Source organism: Aspergillus karnatakaensis (assembly GCF_047715665.1).
Source record: "Aspergillus karnatakaensis strain CBS 102800 unplaced genomic scaffold BJY04scaffold_51, whole genome shotgun sequence".
NCBI lineage: Eukaryota > Fungi > Ascomycota > Eurotiomycetes > Eurotiales > Aspergillaceae > Aspergillus > Aspergillus karnatakaensis.
The window spans coordinates 52,995-70,961 of record NW_027395763.1 but is presented as its reverse complement, the minus strand read 5'-3'; the positions used below and the strand labels follow the sequence as shown (position 1 = coordinate 70,961).

Genomic DNA, 17,967 nt, shown 5'->3' with positions numbered 1-17,967 from the left:
TATGAATCTAGAGATCCTACACCTTTTCCATGCAGACTTTGAATATTATTCCTATTTGTGCTGATCTAGTCAGATGCAAAAGTTCGTGGAATCCTGAGACGGTCTGTTGACCATGTAAAGACGAACGAGGATGCCCCCCAACAGGCCACAAAACCAGTCGAGGACAAATGGGAAGATCGTGGGGAGAACTTCCTCCGAACCAGGGATGCTCCGCAGTGGCGCAAGGCCACAAGAAGGCCGCCAGAGTCCATCCCCAATTTCATGGTCGCAATGGAGGACAGGGCAGTGAAGGCGACAGCGGAAGCGAATCTTATGCGGGCTGAGAGAAACCGCTGAGCCTCTAACTATCCATGCCGAGAATACCAACCTTCAAGCCCAAAATGCCAATCTAACTACTACAAACTACGAATTGCTTAATTCTAATTGCGAAATTTGGCAACTCCTCATGGACGCACGTCAAACGGCTGAAAGCGCTGGCATCGCCCTTTCGGTGTTTTTGGGGAATCCCCTTTGTCATACACCTTTCCCCAGGCTGCAAGAAATCCCCTCAAGTTCATTTGAAATATCCCACAGGTTCTACAAGTTTGACAGCGCCTCACCTATAGCCGTTCGAGTGCAACTGTACAGCCCGGACTTGAATGGCTGTGGATAGCTGGACGTGACGCATGGTCCTGAAGGAGAAGGCGAAACGGGGATCAAGTTCATCGGGAGACACGCTGTGGCGCCCTTATACCAGTACGTTTGAGGTAGGGCATACAGGGCCGGTAACCATAGAAGTACTCGCGAGGAGGAGAGTACCAACGGGTAGTAGTAGGAAGGTTGTCATTGCAATGGAGATTCCTTCTCATGCTGAGGAAGGGAAACAATCACTCTTCTCTCAAGAAGTGAAGCTATCCGCTTAAGACCACGATTCCAGACGCTTTGCCCGCTACCTTCGAGGATGCGCAATATGCGAGGTCAATTGATTGTAACAATAAACTCCATTGGCATGGGATAAATCGCTATCCGGGAACACTGGAGAAATACATCGCGCCCAACATAACCGACTTTTATGCCCTTGCGGTGGACTATCAATGCCCTCATTCGAATCCCTGATTTCTCTGACGACCGCCCAATCCACTTGTCCCGGTCCAACAGGATATGTAGCTGTACATCGGGCTATGCTGGCGCTTAGGGACCAATTTCAACAGACTACCAATCTACGCTGGGTTGGTTAGTTGAAGTGCAAACAGCCGAGGCCAACCTCAGTGGAAGAAGCGAAGGGCTCCGGCATAATGGGAAATGCAGGTACTATCAATGCCCGAAGTCCTTTCAATTGACCCATTTCTGCAAAGGCGGCAGCTCCTGAGTTTGATCTCGTGCTTGGAGTGCCGCGACTGGTACCACCTTATCCTGCATGGGTTGCCATAGCCGATCGACCTTGATCATATTGAAGTACTGTAGCAGGTGGGGGTGGGCTCTATTCACCTATGAATCCATTTGCGAGCCTGCCTAATCTCCCTGCAAGCTCCTGTACCGCGTATGTTGCCGTGCTGCATAGCATTGCTGAGTCTGAGCATTACCTACCTCTATGTTCGCCCCGAAACTGACGCAATCACCAGAAGTCGAAGACGAGGCGCAATGTACTTCAAAAGGTCCGCTGCTGAGATGGAGATTCTCGACGTGGCTAGTACCGAGGTCACTGCGGGGAGACTAGAAGCTCGACTATGACCGCGCGTGGTTAGCCCGATACCCAAGGCCTACGTGATTCCGGAATTGTGTGTTGCGGTGTAATATTGATGGTCTTCTCATGGTACACTACTAGAGTCCCTTCACACAGGGAGTATCGGAGTAGTGAGGATAGGCCATGGGGCTGTTTCAGCGTGGCTCGGAATGGACAATAATATGTGCACACAGAAGATGATTGTTGACCGGGAGTATACATTAATCCACTGATCACGGTGTTGGCCTGCCTACGACGATCAACATCAGCCACTGTGCTGTCTTGGTTGTTTCGTTTGCTAGTATTTCTACCTGAATCATCTTCAGGCAGACTTGTTGGCCGGAGGCTACGTGGTACTGGACGTGGTACTGGCTAATGAAACGCATCGCTTAGCATGGCTGATGCTCATGAACACGCCGACTTTAGGTCAACAATCGGACTCATGGTTGGGCTTGTTATACCCCAGAACGTGAGATGTGCTATCACTCTCCCATTCTGTGAGTGCAATCTCCTATCAACCAGAATCCCACCCCGCTTGACAACCTATCAGCTTGAGAATCAGCACAAGGGCTCAGTCTGTGTCATCAACCTAATGCTAACTGCATCCTCCTTTCTATAATCTTCGGGGTTCTTGGCCCCAGCAAACCTTTGCTAATAGTAGGGTATCAAGTCTCGCAACTGGGATGTGTCAAGACAATCTCCCTGACGAAAGAATTCCTCGAGATATCAAAATATTGCTGCTCAGCATCGATTGATAGAACGGGAAAGGAACGAAACAACAAGAAGTACCTTTTCGGTGATAAAAAATTACAGAAACGGCGCAGCCCTGGCATCTTCGAGACTTCATGCGCTATGCATGACGGAATGTGTGGGAGAAATGACGGCGCCGCTTCGCTGTCAGGGCCTCCGAGCGCTAGACAATCCCAAGGGGACTATGCCACCTGAGCTATGTGGCTGAACAGGCCAAGTGCGTCCCGAGATCTAACCGATAATGTCGAAGATAGCTTCGAGACAACAAGAAGTAACTGTGATGTACGATTGGCCGGGACCAGGGGCTCTACTGGCAACCCACTTCGAAATCGACTATGCGGTTAGAAGTCTCACTGGTAAAGACCGAAAAGTCATGTTACCATTCGACTCCGATATAGACGGAAGGCCACTGCTGTCCCGGTTCCATAAAGGCCCAGTGATCTTGATCTCGGCACATGGAATGTGGTGGTTCCCATTGTGAAAGGAGGCTCCGTCCTGGAGAACGTCTCGCAGCAATGTTAAAGGACGTGATGTTTCAGCTTCGAAGTGGAATTTTCGAGGGCAAATGGATTATTTACCTCTCCGACGGCTGAGAGTCCTGGTTGTATTAGGTCGGCTTCCTATACTGTCTGCTACAGAACGGAAATTACCTTGACCGAGTCTTCACAGTCCGCGTCTACCAGACGAGTTCGAAAATGAAGCACCCCTTGACAGACGTCACCCATACATCCTTAGGGCACGATGAAATGTGCAAAGCATCACGCCCCCCCCTCACCAGCTTTCCAAACCTGGTTGCCTAGAACAAGAACGTTGCGGGCGAAAGCAAACATGCAATTATTGTCGTGGGGCTCAATCAGACTGCTACCTTATCGGTCCTTCCAAATCACGAGCATAGCTACGACAGATTACACTGGACAGAGGGAGCGCTCCAGTGCCATAGACCCACAGATTCCCAACATCTAATTACTCCATCGACCTCGAGAAATCCTTGTATAAAAGGCGTCTTCTCAAGGACGAAAGCGAGGTGAGGGGGAGGGCCCGTTTGCTAGTTAAAGCCCTCAGAGGAAGGCTGCACCTTCGGATCTGCGAGAAATTCTTCTTTTCTGTCGCTTGGAGGGTTATGAGAATTCACAACACAGATACTAATAGGAAGTGTGATATTCCGTCCTTCCTGGGCATTCTCACCTTCTGAGGGAAACCAGATGTCGTGACGAATAGCTTAATTGGCGGAACAAGCGACGCGGGAAAATCAAGGATGCCCTACACTGGTGGGAGAAAAAGCTGGTTGAACTTCTAGCGCTGCTGTGACATCTTCTATAAAGGATGCAGGACTAGGTCATACGAGACCTATCTCTCACTGTACAGGATATTCAGCTTGCTGTTTCCAAGGATACCCGTGTGATTCACCTATCCTTCGAGCAAACATAACCACCAGCTTGACTTGGGTGTCCTCGGACAATTATTGCTTGGTTCAGAAGCATCTGGCTCTACAGCTGACCTTTGCAACAGCACTAATAACATGACGGTCTGAATCACCTTCCAGCACATGAAGGGTGAGAAGCAGACTCTTGTTGGGCTCCATTTGGGTCTCGGTCTGAAGATCCCTAGTCGCTCGCATAGTGGTCCCTGTCTAACCTACACACTAGGTGCGTTGGATGCGGACGTACGCGCAGCTGCCCTTTATGCGTCCACTCGCCGTCGATGACAACATAGGGAAACCGTCGATTGAGGACAAACGGACACCCAGGGTTGAAAGAAGACAATGTGGGCGAGACTGGGTGGTGGGGGAGGGACGATGAAAAGAAGCTCATAGGTGTATCACACTCATATAAATTTGATCAAAGTTGCTCACGCCTTGCCAGAGCTGTACCTGTTTTCAAGGACGCCATGATGCTTTCTGATTAAAGTGATAACCCGGAGACTGGATAATATTTCACTCTTCTGACCTCTTGGTCCGACGCTCAATTGTTTACGTTGACAGGCTCTTGCAGATTAAGCTCCACCTCAGTATCTTGTTTCGGCGTCTGTAGTGGGCGTACATCAACCCGCGAACAAGAACTGAAAGCCCATTGTCCTCACACAATTCAGACTAGCGCTTTAAAGAGGCTGTAAGAAAACAGATTCGTTCTGGTTTCAGCTTGAGCGAAGCGAGCGCAGATCACTCGGAATGTGGCCCATGGCCAGCAGCAACTAGCATGTCCATCATCAGTTATTTTAAAGACTCCCAATCTAGCAGTCGGGACATTGGCCGACTGGGCAAAGTGATCAACCGCTTGATGTGTCATAGCATGGAGACAATAGGATGAAGCTATAATGCAGGATCTCGTTGCTATACTACGTATTTCCGGGACTGTTAGACACCTCGGCTTGGTTCGTGTTTATGGCTTTTCTTTGGATATTATTCATGTTACTCGCTCGAAGGACTTTTGCTTTCTCCAGCAACGGGTTATGATTGGGTGTGCGCCTTGGATAATGCATAGTGCATGATCTCGGTTTGGATGCCCCGTGCCGTCGGCCTGGGGAATAATCCGCTTGACAAGGATATGGCGTAGAGAAATCCAGGTTCCTGCTATCCGATACACTGCTTCAAGGCTGGATTGCGAGTTGGATGTTCTCTGACTGAGGAGGGCAGCGTCATGGTTAGCAGACGTTCACTCCATAGACATCGGGCGAAAGCATGTCAGGTCGCTCGATATGAAGCGAGAACACTACCATAAAAGACCAAAGAACTAGGCTGAAACTCAAGGCAAAAAATGCAGGGAAAGGCACGACCGTCGTTCTGCCATACATGTCAGTAGTTCAACGAACGCGGTCTTCTTAAATCAGGATGGCTGGATGCTTAACTTGGCAGTGAAGCCCGCACCTGAAATATCGACACAACATGACGACCGAGGAGGTATAGCCCAAGGCCGACCCTTTCAGAAGACCAAGCTTTCACTGTCATTATCCCTCGGCGGGAGCACTTGAGCAAAAATGTACGTTTGGTTGGCCAGTCCAGTAGTGAGCGCCGACGTACGGGCTTCCCCTGTTGCTTGCCAGGCGCCTATACCATTGATGGTAGCATTTGGGGGCTTTGTAACTATGAATATCGCATCAGCCATGTCATGCCTCGAAGTGTGAACCTTATTCACACATTGACCAGTCGCAATACATCTAGAATAACGGACACCAACGGCAACAAGAGTAACGCGGACGCCAAAAGGAAACGTCGCACGATTGTCGCGGCGCCAGGCAACGTACCTGACGAGTCTATCATAACCATCCCTGAAGAGAATTTCCGTCCAAACACCGCATAGGCTTTCGGGGACTGGCCGTAATACCTACAGGTTTTGCCCCAGATCCATTTACCATGCCCATCGGCACGTTGGCCAGCGGATTCGCACTAGTTAGTGATAGCAAATTGGGACAAGGCCAGCCCAATGCAAGGCAAGGTCACAAGAGAATGCCTACCAACGGTTCGCAAATCTTCTTACGCGTACATATTCTGTCAACAGTGTTATTATGAACTCATTTGCATTAGTACAGACACAGGCCACCGGTAGTAGAATCGGAGATATGGCACTCAGCACGGCGATGCAGATCTCAAGAGCATTAGGGCGCTCGTCACATCGCTTGCAGTGGAGACGTTGGAGAAATGCACCGGTTGCCGTGGGCGCTAGTTTCGAAAAGGTTTACAGAATGGCGTTTGCAAACGATGCACGCGCGTTAATAAAGATCAGTCAGTTTGGTTATACAGTGCCACTAACTGTATGGACCCAGAACCCATCCCAATCGCCCTGACCCAGATAGAAGGGATGCTTATCGTCAAAGTACACTGCTTCTTCAAGGTTGGGAGGTAAGAGGGCAGCGGTGCAAATACCGTGATCATGTTGTCAACTTCCTTCCTGACACTAGCTGCGTATATGATACTCTGCCGCTACTATCCAAGGACATTGAAGGCATTCTTCTTCGAGCATGTAAGACCGACCAGGATACTCGAAGGCACTTCATTTACAGTATCGGGTGAGAGAGATGATCCGCCCCTATGAGTGCAAGATGATTCAAGTCAAATTCTAGTACCGGCGGTGCCCACAGCTGCCCTGTCGATGGGAGAGGCAATGGTGTTCCGCCACCCTTGTTTATACTCGGGGTGGTGCTTTTCGTTGTCTCAGTCTATCCTGTGAAACTGATCCTTATCATCACTCGTACATGAGGCATATGAGATCCATTACAAGACGCGCAGACTCGCGGTGGCGGAGTAATTGTCTGGAAGCAGCCCTTGCTGTCTTTCCTGGCGGGGTTAAGTGATCTTGATAGGTTAGTTGCTAAGATATAACATGGTACGGGCCCCGGTTTTTCGGACACGCATTGCGGCTGCTTGAACACCCCAGAGCAGTTCCTGGTGTGCGCATGCTCACTTGATGGGTCCTCACCAACACCCACAACACCGGCGCACCGTGAACTATGAGAGGTGGCCCCGGCCAGCTGCCTCGCTCATTCCAGTCCGCAACCGCCGCGTGTGACGACTGCGACGTGAGTATCGGTCTGGTGCTGTTACCTGCCGTAACAGCCCTAACGACCGTAGTGCTTTGCATATCGCGGTTGCACTGAGCTATTGGAGCCGCTTATGGATCAACTAACCCAAACCGAGGATGGTGGGTTCGATATCTTGAGACTCTCATCATGATGGTTACATGGACAGCGTTCAATCAGGGCCACCATTAAACTCTTTTTTTTTTTTTGGTATTGTCTCGGCATTACTTATACTGCCTAAAATAACCCTTTTTGATCTGTGTCTTCTCATTGGTCTGTCAAGGCACGAAAGCGCATCAGGAAGGACAACCCCTACCCCGGGGCCCTCATCTACTAGCCCGGTCGACCTAAATTAAAGCCGATTCAACATGCCCGCGCCTAATACTCGCATTTCACAAGAGGGCTGGCTCGCACAGTTGTTTTAAATGGTCCTGTAGCATTGACCATCAAGGGTGGCTCCGTTATATCATTTCCAATGCAATGGGCAGCATTCGAAACGGTCAATCCATAAGACCTGGTGGATCTTGTGCTTTTAACATCAGAAAGCGACGTCGGCGAGAGTACGTTATCCCTGCTTCTTCCCTCCACGTCTGAGGGGGGGTTGGGAAAATGTTACCTGGATCATCTCTATTAAGCACCCAAATTCCGATATGCTGATACCAAGGTCCACTACCCCAAGTATTAGCCTTGCCACTGTTGAGCGCCGTCGGATATTGGATGAGCTCCGGGACCACCCGCAGGTTTTCTGATATCAAGCGTGATTTGCCCTACAGCTTGTCATCATCAATTTAAGTCTTATTCTCATATTTCAGATCACTCTAACTGGCCGTCAGGTGCTCCTCTACGGCATTGAGCTCTCTCGGTCATCCAGCGACAGGCACTTGGAGGCTTGTTCTAGCAGGCTGTCAGATGGGCGATATATATGCTCGGGCGCATGTCAGCCATCTTGCACATCGTGCCTCCTCTGCACCGCCTAATCATGACCATAGCGGGGCTGTTTTATTCCGTCTTTTGGAACTACAAGGGAAGCCAGCCTTAACCCGCTCCTGGGGAGCATTATAAAAGCGCAGCATATCCAAAGTACCGTGCTGTTAGTAATCCCCAATGCTCTTGATTGTGTTGTTTCTTGCTGGTGGATACCCACAGTAGCAGCGGGAGATGAAACCTGCAGATAAGAGCATCTACGGCCGCTTAATGATGGTGCCGGCTCTAGAGGTCCTTCTTGAAGAACCTGATGCTTCATATGCCACGGGTGGGAGCTTGCTGCAGCGATCAGATGGTGATTCCAACGCATGGACAATTCGTAGTCCTCGCAGCATATATCCCTACTGGGGCGGGAATACAAGTCGTCGACCTGGGTGCAAATAAAGCGATGGGGCTATCGGGTTGCCCATTTGCACGATGGTTCTATTCTATAGTCAGGTTGCCGGTCTGTTCTGCGACATGGGCCAGATCAACCTCCCGCTAATAAGCCCCTGCTTTTCAAACCCTACAGGCTCCGTTCCGTGGGATGGAATCAAGATATGCCCTAAATCACTGGCCTGCCTAGCAGTCAATACCGATCGTTGAAGCTACCCGGGCGCCGAAAGATACGTGACTAGGAGTCGCTGAGATTGACTCCGGAGCTACTTGAGCAGCAGGCGGACATTGTTAAGAATCAAGTAATGGTCCAGGCACCTTGTGGCCCCGCGACCAAGACTACGTGATCAGAAACTGAAGTTTGGCCTCGATAAAGCGTCCGTCTAGCCGTCGAATACGTGTGCATTCTCGGATAAGTTTGCAAGAGTTCAATCTTACCCTGCTGCCAATGTCACAGGGTCAACCGTCTTTCGAGGTTACTGGTTATGTTATGCCAGCCGTTATTTATCCTATTAGCTACCGCTGGTGAAGTTCAGAAAGAAGGCACAAACTTGATCACCAACCTTCAGCTCCCATAATAGTGGTAGCATGGGCTGGAAGATTCGATGACAGAGAATATCGACATCAACAGGCCCTCGGGAGAACCCTCCATAGCGTTTTCGCCAGTTACCAAACGTTTCCGAAACGGTAGCCTGTGGGTGACCCCATGGATATGCTATTGCATGGTATGAGCAAGACTGCCAGGTCATTCTCGTTCAACAAGGAAGGCATTAAGATTGTCGATTACTGGGCCCCGTTGGATGATTAGGGTTAACAGTCAGGTCACGTGCGCAGTGTGCCCTAACTCGGGATGGCCAGATCCTCAACCATTGCAGAGGTGTATCAGATTACTCCTTTTTCGATCCAAGTGCGCGCTTAACAAGCTTATACCGGCCTCCATATAGCCTCTCACGGTGAGAAACACAGTGTGACAGGGTTCAAATCGAAATTAAGCAGTTCCTGTTGCAATTGAGCTGTTATAGAAAGCAGAGTCATGCCCGCTATGGGTATATACTCACCGAGCTGTGCTCTTCGTGCTTAGAATGGAAGGCTTGGAAGAACCAGCTTACTAGTGTTTTAGCGTCTAACCCGTGGACTGCGAGCGGCATGTGGGCATGGCATGTAAGCTCAGAGGTTGCAGCCTCTGGGTCGTAATTCTGGGACACTCGTTCTCACATCTCGGACAACTCTTCGATTGTGACTGAACACAGTACTAACGGTCGAAATGACCCTGATGGCTACACATCCTTGTGCTCGTGGAAAAGCCCACAATGGCGAAGCACATCCCCAATGAACGAGGATGGCTTGACTAAAGCTCCGAGATTCTAGTGCTCGTGCTTTAACGCTGATCCTGCCACTAATCTTTGTTGGCTGCTGGATATATACAGAGTTACACTGAAATGGTCCAAGACTCACAACAACACACTATATTAAAGGACGAGAGAAAAGAGAACTACGGCTTGCCGCAGAGTGAACATTAATTGCAACACCTGCAGATTTGTGACTGGGGTTTACCAGTTAACGTCCGTTGCGACCGAGATCCCAAGGTGGTTAAGCGACTTATGGAAGGGATAGTTCAGGCGTTGGATGTGTGGCACCTGCACACAAGACCATCATAGGGATGACAGGGTTGTGTTATCTACGCTCTCTGTACCTCGCTTTTACTTTGGTTATTTTGGTTCTGGTCGAGAGACTTAGCAACAATCGACCGATCTGGACGCCCTAGAAAATCGGGAGCTGCAGTTAATTCCGGTTTGCCCAGATGCAGACTCGTACAGGATACTCATCGGCATTTTTCTCCCAAAGTCCACGCGCCAGTAAAGAGGCGGAAAAAAGGGTCTCCACGCCTGTAGTACAAGCCTCGCCTTCTGACAGCAAATTTACAACACCCCGGAGTAATAGTCATCAGCACTTAGGCCGGGTCATTGCGGAACCTCACTCTCACCTAGGTTTCCGTTTCCACAATGCGGTGATGACATCCACTTCCTCGCGCACGAAATCAAGGTGATTAAGCACAACGTCTGCAAATATAAGTCTCTTCTAAAACATTTCAGACGTGTCTGCACGGAGACAGGTGATCTCGCTAGCCACAAGAATCAACAATCATATCAGCATCTAGGGTCGCTAGCTAGCACAATGCGGTTCTTTTTCTCGCAACAAAATATTTGCTTCATGATTCTTGATTGTCTTCTATCTTGAAAACCCAGTAACTAAATAAAGCGTGGGATTGGTCTTGCTCAGTAGCTAACCTCTACTGATCGAGGCCGGGTAAGGGAGTCTGCTTATTATTGATTGCCCAAAGGGCAAACGGTTCAATGTGGCTGAGAGGGTCACTCCTTCTAGAGCATTGTACATTGGTACTCCTAGGTGTAGCTTAGTGGTTGCTTGGAATATACTACAACACGGGCGTTGGGGTGCACAATGGAGCTTTATTTACGGAATCGTGTTCTGCATTAGGTATGAAATACCTACATGGATTAATCACATTCTACATCCCCAGTTGTAGTGTTTCCGCTCTAATCCATGGAGAGCTTGTTAAACGGATTAATCTCGTAGCAAGCCCCTACTGCTATTTAACCCCGTGCTCTTATAATAATGCCTGTAGTTAATGCTCGATACTCCGTCTCTTCAACACCTACGCCTACCCCTGCCGCCAAGGCATAAGCAGGTTGCATAAAGTCTTCCGGGTTAATGAACCGCCCAGTCAGGGTTGAGCTGGCAACTCGGGAGGAACACCCGGAGTGCCCTGAAGAATAATACCCCACGGGGAGAGAGAGAAAAGGGAGAGGAATACAAGGGGCTGGAGCAATCTACCTCCGGATCGCCGCGGATGCAGCAGATCTCGGCCCGGGTTTCAAGTGCGAGGACAACTATTTCCACAAATCAAAGTATAACCGCAATAAACAGGCGGAGGCCGCTCCGTGTTCTTGGTATTTTAGCTCTTCAATAAAGCGTGGCAGCCATACTCACTGGTACAGTGCGTTGATACATTTAGGCTATTCTACAACAAAAACAAAACCCCCAACGATACAAAAACCGCAACCCTGCCACAGAAATAGCATGAAACAGCAATAGTATCACAAATCCCATCCATCCTTTACCTACCAAAATGCTTCCATTCCTCCTAGCAACAGCGCTCACCCTTCCCCTCACCCTCGCCCAATCCCAACCCGATCTCCAAACCTTCACAAACCCCATCATCTACGCCGACTACCCCGACAACGACATCTTCCACCACCCCCCCTCAAACTCCTACTACTTCTCCTCCTCCAGCTTCCACTACTCCCCCGGCGCACCCATCCTGCAATCCTGGGACCTAATAAACTGGCACGTAATCGGCCACTCCCTCCCCTCTCTCGCCTTCGGCCCGGCCTACGACATAAACGGCAACGAAACCTCCTACAACCTCGGCACGTGGGCATCCACCCTCCGCTACCGCCCGAGTAACGAGCAATGGTACTGGATCGGCTGCACGAATTTCTGGACGACGTGGGTGTATACCGCGCCTGAGGCAGCTGGGCCGTGGGAGCAAAGGGCCTCTTTCCAGCCCTGTTTTTATGATTGTGGGATGCTTGTTGATGATGATGATTCCCTGTATGTCGTGTACGGGAGTAACAACGTCAGCGTCTCGCAACTTGCAGCCGATGGGCTGAGTATTCAGCAGACACACTCTGTATTCACGTTCCCGGAAGAATGTACCAGTGTCGAGGGGAACAGGATGTATAAGATTAACGGCACTTACTATGTCCTCAATGATTGTCCGAGCGATTCGGTGACGTTGATCTGGAAGTCGGAGAGCGATAGTCCGTTTGGGCCGTATACTTACAAACCCCTGCATACGGGCGTTGCGTCGCCGGTTCCGGGGACTGGGCCGCCGGTGCAGGGGAGTTTGGTGGAGGGGAGGCCGGGGGAGTGGTATTTCATGTCGTTTGCGTGGAACTACCCGCTGGGACGGGTGCCGGTGCTTGCGCCGATAGCGTGGGGCGAGGATGGGTTTCCGGTGTTGGAGACTGTGGATGGTGGCTGGGGGGAGAGCTATCCGCTACCGCTTCCTGAGCATCCGTTGCCAGAGTGGAACTGGACAGGGGTGGATTACTTTGAGGGGACGGGGCTGGGTGTGCTGTGGCAGTGGAATCATAATCCGGATTTGACGCGTGTCGGGTTCAACGAGCCCGGGCTGAGGCTGTATACAGCGAGTGTGACGGGGGATTTGTATCTGGCTAGGAACACGCTTACGCGGAGGCTGCATGGGGAGGATCCGTACGGGATTGTGGAGATTGAGTTTGGGGGGATGGTCGATGGGGATGTTGCTGGGCTGGCGGCGTTCAAGGACGCGAGTGCTTGGATTGGGGTTCTGAGGGAGGGGAGCGAGTTTAGAATTGCTGTCAGGTATGGGTTGATGATGGGGCAGTATGGGGGGACGACGAGTGTGGGGGAGATTGTGGCGACGGCGCCGATTGCGCAGACCAAGGTGTGGTTCAAGGTCAGTCTGGGGGCGGCGGCGGTGGGGAGTCATGAGGCGGTGTTTGAGTATAGTCTTGATGGAGAGACTTTTGTGGGATTGGGAGAGCCGTATAAGCTGACGACGGATTATCTGTTCTTTATGGGGTATCGGTATGGGATTTTCAACTTTGCGACGAAGGAGCTGGGAGGCTTTGTTGATGTGGTCAGTTTTGTGAGTGAGAGTAGTTAGGGTTGGCTCCAGTAGGTTAGGGAGTATCGACAGAGCAAACCCCGGATCAAACGCCATTGGCCAGCTAGTAGCTACAGCAATAACAAGGGAGATATACCAAGGCCGCGATGGTGTCATCTCGCGCCATCCACCAAACCCCGCACGTTCGATCTCTCCAACTTGACCCTCACCCCTTTTCTTCCTCACTTTCACTTCTTGATCTCAATTGAGAAACAAGATAGACCAAAATGCCCTCAATACTGTCGACTTCGACGCTCTCCACCCTTGCGGACCTAAAGCTCCCTATAGACATCCATATCTCACCCGACGGGACGAAGGTCGTCTATGCGCTTGAGTCTTTCACCAAGAACGACAAGAAAACTACCTCGTCACTCTGGATCGCAGACGTCAATGTCAATCACTCAGCCAGACAGATCACCTCGGGACATTTCCGGGATGAGAAGCCGCAGTGGGCGCCTGATGGCCGGGGAATTGCATTCGTCAGTGATCGCGGGAACAAAGGCCAGGACCGGGGCATCTATCTGCTGAGCTTCGGTGGATTCGGCGAGGCAGTTGCGCTCACAGAGGGTGTGGACGTCAACGGGCGGTTTGAGTGGAGTTCTGATGGAAACTTCGTCGCCTTTACGAGCGCTGATGGCGGCCCTGAGAGATATACCGAGGAAGCCAACGCTGACGAACCCATTATATTCGGCGGCGAAGACGATGAAGGTAGCAGTGGGCGGAATCAGCGACTGCGTGTCGTTGATGTGCGCTCCAAAACACTCAAAACCCTGACTCCCGCCAGCGAAAACGTACACCTCTTCTCCTGGGCCCCTGTTTCCCATCTCTACCCAGACGAAATCGCATACACGGTCTCTGACATCGACGCAAGCACAGCCACCCACTTCAGCAACACGCGCATCGACATCAGCAGCATAACCGGCGGAAGCCGGAGTATAATCAAATCCAAAACACACATTACATCCCTGACATGGACGCAAAAGGACAGACTGCATTTCATCTCCCGGCCTCTACCCCCCTACACCGTCCCCGCCGTCTACGAAGCGCGCATCAAGACAAAGCAGTACGGGAGCTACTTTGGCTGGACCGGCGAGGCCCTCTCCCTCCACCGCACCCAAGACTCCGTCATCGCACGCATCCAAAACACAACCTCCGAGTCCGCACACGCGCTCGGCATCGAAGATTCCTCCTGGCCATTCCCCAGCTTCTTCACCTCGGAATACGAAATCACCTCGCTGGATGCCCACCGCCATACCGGTACTAACAACGGCTTTACCCTCGTGATAGCCCGCAGCAGCCCCTCCTCCGCAAACGAGATCTGGTCCGCCACCACCCAGGGAGCAGAAACTGGATCTGGATCTGGATCTGGAAAGGGATACAACCTAGTGAAACTCTCCTCTCACAATTCCCACTTCGACGGCTTCAGATCGAAGCGCATCTCAACGACCGCCCCCGACGGCTGGGAATGCGACGGGTGGCTGTTCACTCCCAAACAGCTTACGCTTTCCCGTCGACTCCCGCCAACGGTTGTCCTGCTGCAGTCACACCCGAAACTACCCTCTTTCTCCATGGGCGAGCATCTCGACGTCGCGACGCTCACGACCGCAGGATACGCCGTCTTATGTCCGAATATCCGTCCTTCTCCCTCTCCCTCTACCTTATCCTCTGCACCGCCAACACCATCCCAAAGTACGCTCAGCGACGCTTACACCTCCACATTAACCATCCTGCGCGAAGCCGTATCACAGAACCTCATCGATGAATCCCGCGTCACGATCTCGGGATGGTCCTCCGGCGGCTTCCTCTCCTCGCTCGGGGTGCTCCGGAACGAATTCAGTTTCCGCGCTGTAGTTTGTGGCGGGGGTGTTGTGGATTGGGAATTCGTCGATGTGAATGTCCTTGCGGATCCGTTCTGGGGGGAGGGCGAGGTTTCCAGTGTTATTTTTTCTCCGTCCTCTGGGTCGGGGGGGAGGGGGAGGACTGGTGGGCTTGGCTTTGGGTCACTGACGGAGAACATGAATGGTTTGAAGAATACTGAGGCTGGGATGAAGGAGAGGAAAACGCCGCTGCTGATTCTACACGGGCGGGACGATGAGATCGTGCCTGTTTCTGCGCCGTTGGCGTTTTGGAGGCAGAAGGGGCGGTGGGAGGGGGCTGTGCAGATGGTGCTTTATCCAAGGGAGGGGCATGTTGTGCGGGAGAGGAGGAATTTCCTGGATCTTTGGACGAGGGTGTTGGGGTTTTATAGTAAGCATTTAGACAGATATTGATAGAGAGGACTGTGAAGGTAGAAGCGGGCTGTACTGTATGTTGTGTTTTTAGCTCTTGTTTCACGAGTCTCTTCTGCAGGTTACATTCAGTCTGATCTTAGCTTGTTCTTTACGGTATTAAATAAGGGTCGGTACCGTCCTACACAATGTCGAGAAGGTATAGTCCGGAAACCTAGGGCTAATCATGCAGGAGCTGGGTTAGGTGGTGGTGGGGTGGTAGTAACGAAAGCGCTCGCGCACGCTGCAATGATCCAGACAACTGTGATGATCCCAATGTTGGGCGGACAGAACCTATCAGAGGAGTTAATGTCTTGAACAATATAATCAACTTGTATAAGGTTAGTACGTACTCGTCCGAGCTAAGAGCAATAAACCCGCTCCAGAAAAGCCACTGCGCGATCCACAGGAGTATCATGCCCCCGACTGTGGTAGTGTATAATTCCGTCACCGCGTTCCGGAAGGTCCGCTCGTTCCCACCCTGGGTATGAACGGAGATGGTTCCATACACAGGGAATATCTCGCCATTGCTCCGTATCAATGTCGCGGTCTCGGTGTAGGATGTGGCTGATGCAGGAACGTTACTTCTTTGTTGTTGTGAGGACCAGGGTTCACCGTGTCTAGATAGTCCGTTTACCTTGAGAAAAGCATTGGTGGTTTGGACGAGTGTCGCGCCCAGGACAGCGAGCCATAGCAGTGCTCCAGCATACATAGTCATTGCCGCTGCCTCTCGGTCTGCTCCGTCCAGGGCTCCGAAATAAAAGCTGTGTTCGAAACCATACTCAACGGTGATGAGCATGTAAAACGAGCCGATGCACTGAAGGATGGTCTCTGCGGATATCAGAGCTAAAGCAATGGATGATTGCACGTCTTCAAATGCTTTTGGACCGATTATCAAGACGTTTAACCAAGCAGGTCGAGGCATCGAACACCAGAGAAGCATCAAGCTGAGACTAGCAATATGCTCATAGCCAGAGGTCGTCCGGACAATGAAAGCACTAAACCAATTTGCAAGGAGTTGTATAGCAGCCATTGCCGCGCCCTTGAAAAACCAGTGCTGCGGGGGCGCATATGCTCGTGAGCCACGTGTAAACCAGTAGGCTCTCATACTCCGACTGTCAATAGCTGCGAAAAGAGTTATCATGTTGACGATAGCAAAGCTTCCGAGCTTCCACTCGTTAGACACACATGTATCTGAATCGTTGGAGGATTTGATAGTCCATCGCCATGGGATCATCTCGGTGACTGTGGGGACGGCCAACCGATACCAATCATCTGGCAGACCGTGCCAGTCTTGCACGCCGCCACACAGACGGTGGAGCCATTCGACGTAGTCTATTCTGGTCTCGAATACATGGCACGAACCGCCACTAGAGTCGTAGCTGACATCCCGGCAAAAGCAAGCCCTCTCAACCGAACGCTTGACTTTGCAGAAGCCGTTTGAGTCAATCTCGCAGGCGTCGGTCGCACACTGATCAGGTCGGTCGAAAACCTCTTTCGGCATATCCTCGAAACAGATTGGCCAGTCCCAGTCATCCACCGCGATATAAGCGTGTTTCGTGGTTTTGAGTCCGTCTTTCCAGTTACCGGGTAAGGATCTCGGTCCACAGATGGCGTCAATCCACAGACGCTCTTTCGTGACCTCTAATTGCCCAGAAGCTGCGCATGGCTCTCTCCCAAAATCTATAGTAAACGCCCTGCAGAAGCAGTTTTTGTCGAAATAGTTGCCGTCATTGATGCGGCCTCCAACGAGATCGTGACCAACAGTTTCAGTGTCCAGAGCGATCATAGACCGTAAGGACTCTCTGTACTCCCACGGGCGCGCAACATTCCCGGTATGCTGTGTAGTACTCGTGAAGGTGCAGGAAGCTAGCACACGCTGAAACCTCTCCGTCGTTAAAGCGGAAGTTGAATCCGTCAAGCACTGCGGCGCCTTGTCAACCACATCAACAGTCGTATATCCTTCAACTAGCATTCCCGGAGAGAGATGCTGCAGCTCGTTTGCATCGCCAACGTCTACCAACCACGTTCGCCCAGTAATGCTGCGGACCCACTGATATAGTTGCGCTTTCGCAAGGACCGACCTCGCACAGTATGGCAGGTAACCTCTTAGAAGATCCGGGGAGAACTCGGTGCTGAGACAGCTGAGCTGCGTGAGCCATTGGTGGTGCGTGCAGATGATTCCGAAGTGGGAGGTGCATCGCTTGCTGGTGCATCGTGTCATGGCGCCCAGCCAGGCGGATTGGTCTTGCTGGGCGATACATTGTGGCATTGGCGCAAGATCCTCGGGGTTTACCCAGCCGTTGCGGTTTGTTAGAGGCAGCACGGTCCCGTCCGCCCCACCGTCGGGCGCGGGGGTGTGGAACGCTCCTAGGGCCAGATTAGCGGACACGCCTGAGAGACGGGGTTGACCGTTGAGGAGGAACTACCATTCGCGTTTCCGGCATAAACACTCGTCACTAATAATAAGAGAAGTCGACTAAACAGCCACATCGTTCGATGATGCTAAGGCGCGTGTGTTGATGGAAGTGTGAACGATTCTGCTGTGTGGTGCGGGGTCGAGGCTGTTGACAGCCGGATCAACTTCGGTCCGGCCACAGGAAGTATACAACCACCCCCTGCACCACCGATCGAGAGTCTGGATG

The 17,967-nt window shown here is 51.5% G+C and overlaps 3 protein-coding genes across 3 annotated transcripts; 2 read left to right on the top strand and 1 right to left on the bottom strand.

Moving 5' to 3' along the window:
* Nucleotides 1-11,471: 11,471 nt before the first annotated feature.
* On the top strand, nucleotides 11,472-13,055 carry BJY04DRAFT_221640 (putative xylosidase/glycosyl hydrolase; the record flags this gene model as incomplete). Its single annotated transcript, XM_073717188.1, has 1 exon — nucleotides 11,472-13,055. The coding sequence occupies one exon, from the start codon at nucleotides 11,472-11,474 to the stop codon at nucleotides 13,053-13,055; it is 1,584 nt and encodes a 527-aa protein (XP_073567682.1).
* Nucleotides 13,056-13,236: 181 nt separating this feature from the next.
* On the top strand, nucleotides 13,237-15,325 carry BJY04DRAFT_230305 (S9 family peptidase; the record flags this gene model as incomplete). The annotated part of the gene is made up of 1 exon (XM_073719264.1): nucleotides 13,237-15,325. The coding sequence occupies exon 1, from the start codon at nucleotides 13,283-13,285 to the stop codon at nucleotides 15,323-15,325; it is 2,043 nt and encodes a 680-aa protein (XP_073567681.1). The 5' UTR covers nucleotides 13,237-13,282.
* A 39-nt stretch (nucleotides 15,326-15,364) lies between these two features.
* BJY04DRAFT_196997 (uncharacterized protein) lies at nucleotides 15,365-17,842 on the bottom strand. The gene is made up of 3 exons (XM_073712431.1): nucleotides 17,752-17,842; nucleotides 15,676-17,692; nucleotides 15,365-15,616 (listed from the first exon to the last, which is right to left on the bottom strand). The coding sequence occupies exons 1-3, from the start codon at nucleotides 17,813-17,815 to the stop codon at nucleotides 15,508-15,510; spliced, it is 2,190 nt and encodes a 729-aa protein (XP_073567680.1). The 5' UTR covers nucleotides 17,816-17,842; the 3' UTR covers nucleotides 15,365-15,507.
* Between the last annotated feature and the right edge of the window lie 125 nt (nucleotides 17,843-17,967).

Coding starts and splice junctions, on each gene's coding strand:
- BJY04DRAFT_196997 (XM_073712431.1), bottom strand. CDS start 17,815: ATGTGGCTGTTTAGTCGACTTCTCTTATTATTAGTGACGAGTGTTTAT. Junction 17,693..17,751: donor TTATGCCGGAAACGCGAATG/GTAGTTCCTCCT, acceptor ATCTGGCCCTAG/GAGCGTTCCACACCCCCGCG. Junction 15,617..15,675: donor ATTGCTCTTAGCTCGGACGA/GTACGTACTAAC, acceptor CTCCTCTGATAG/GTTCTGTCCGCCCAACATTG.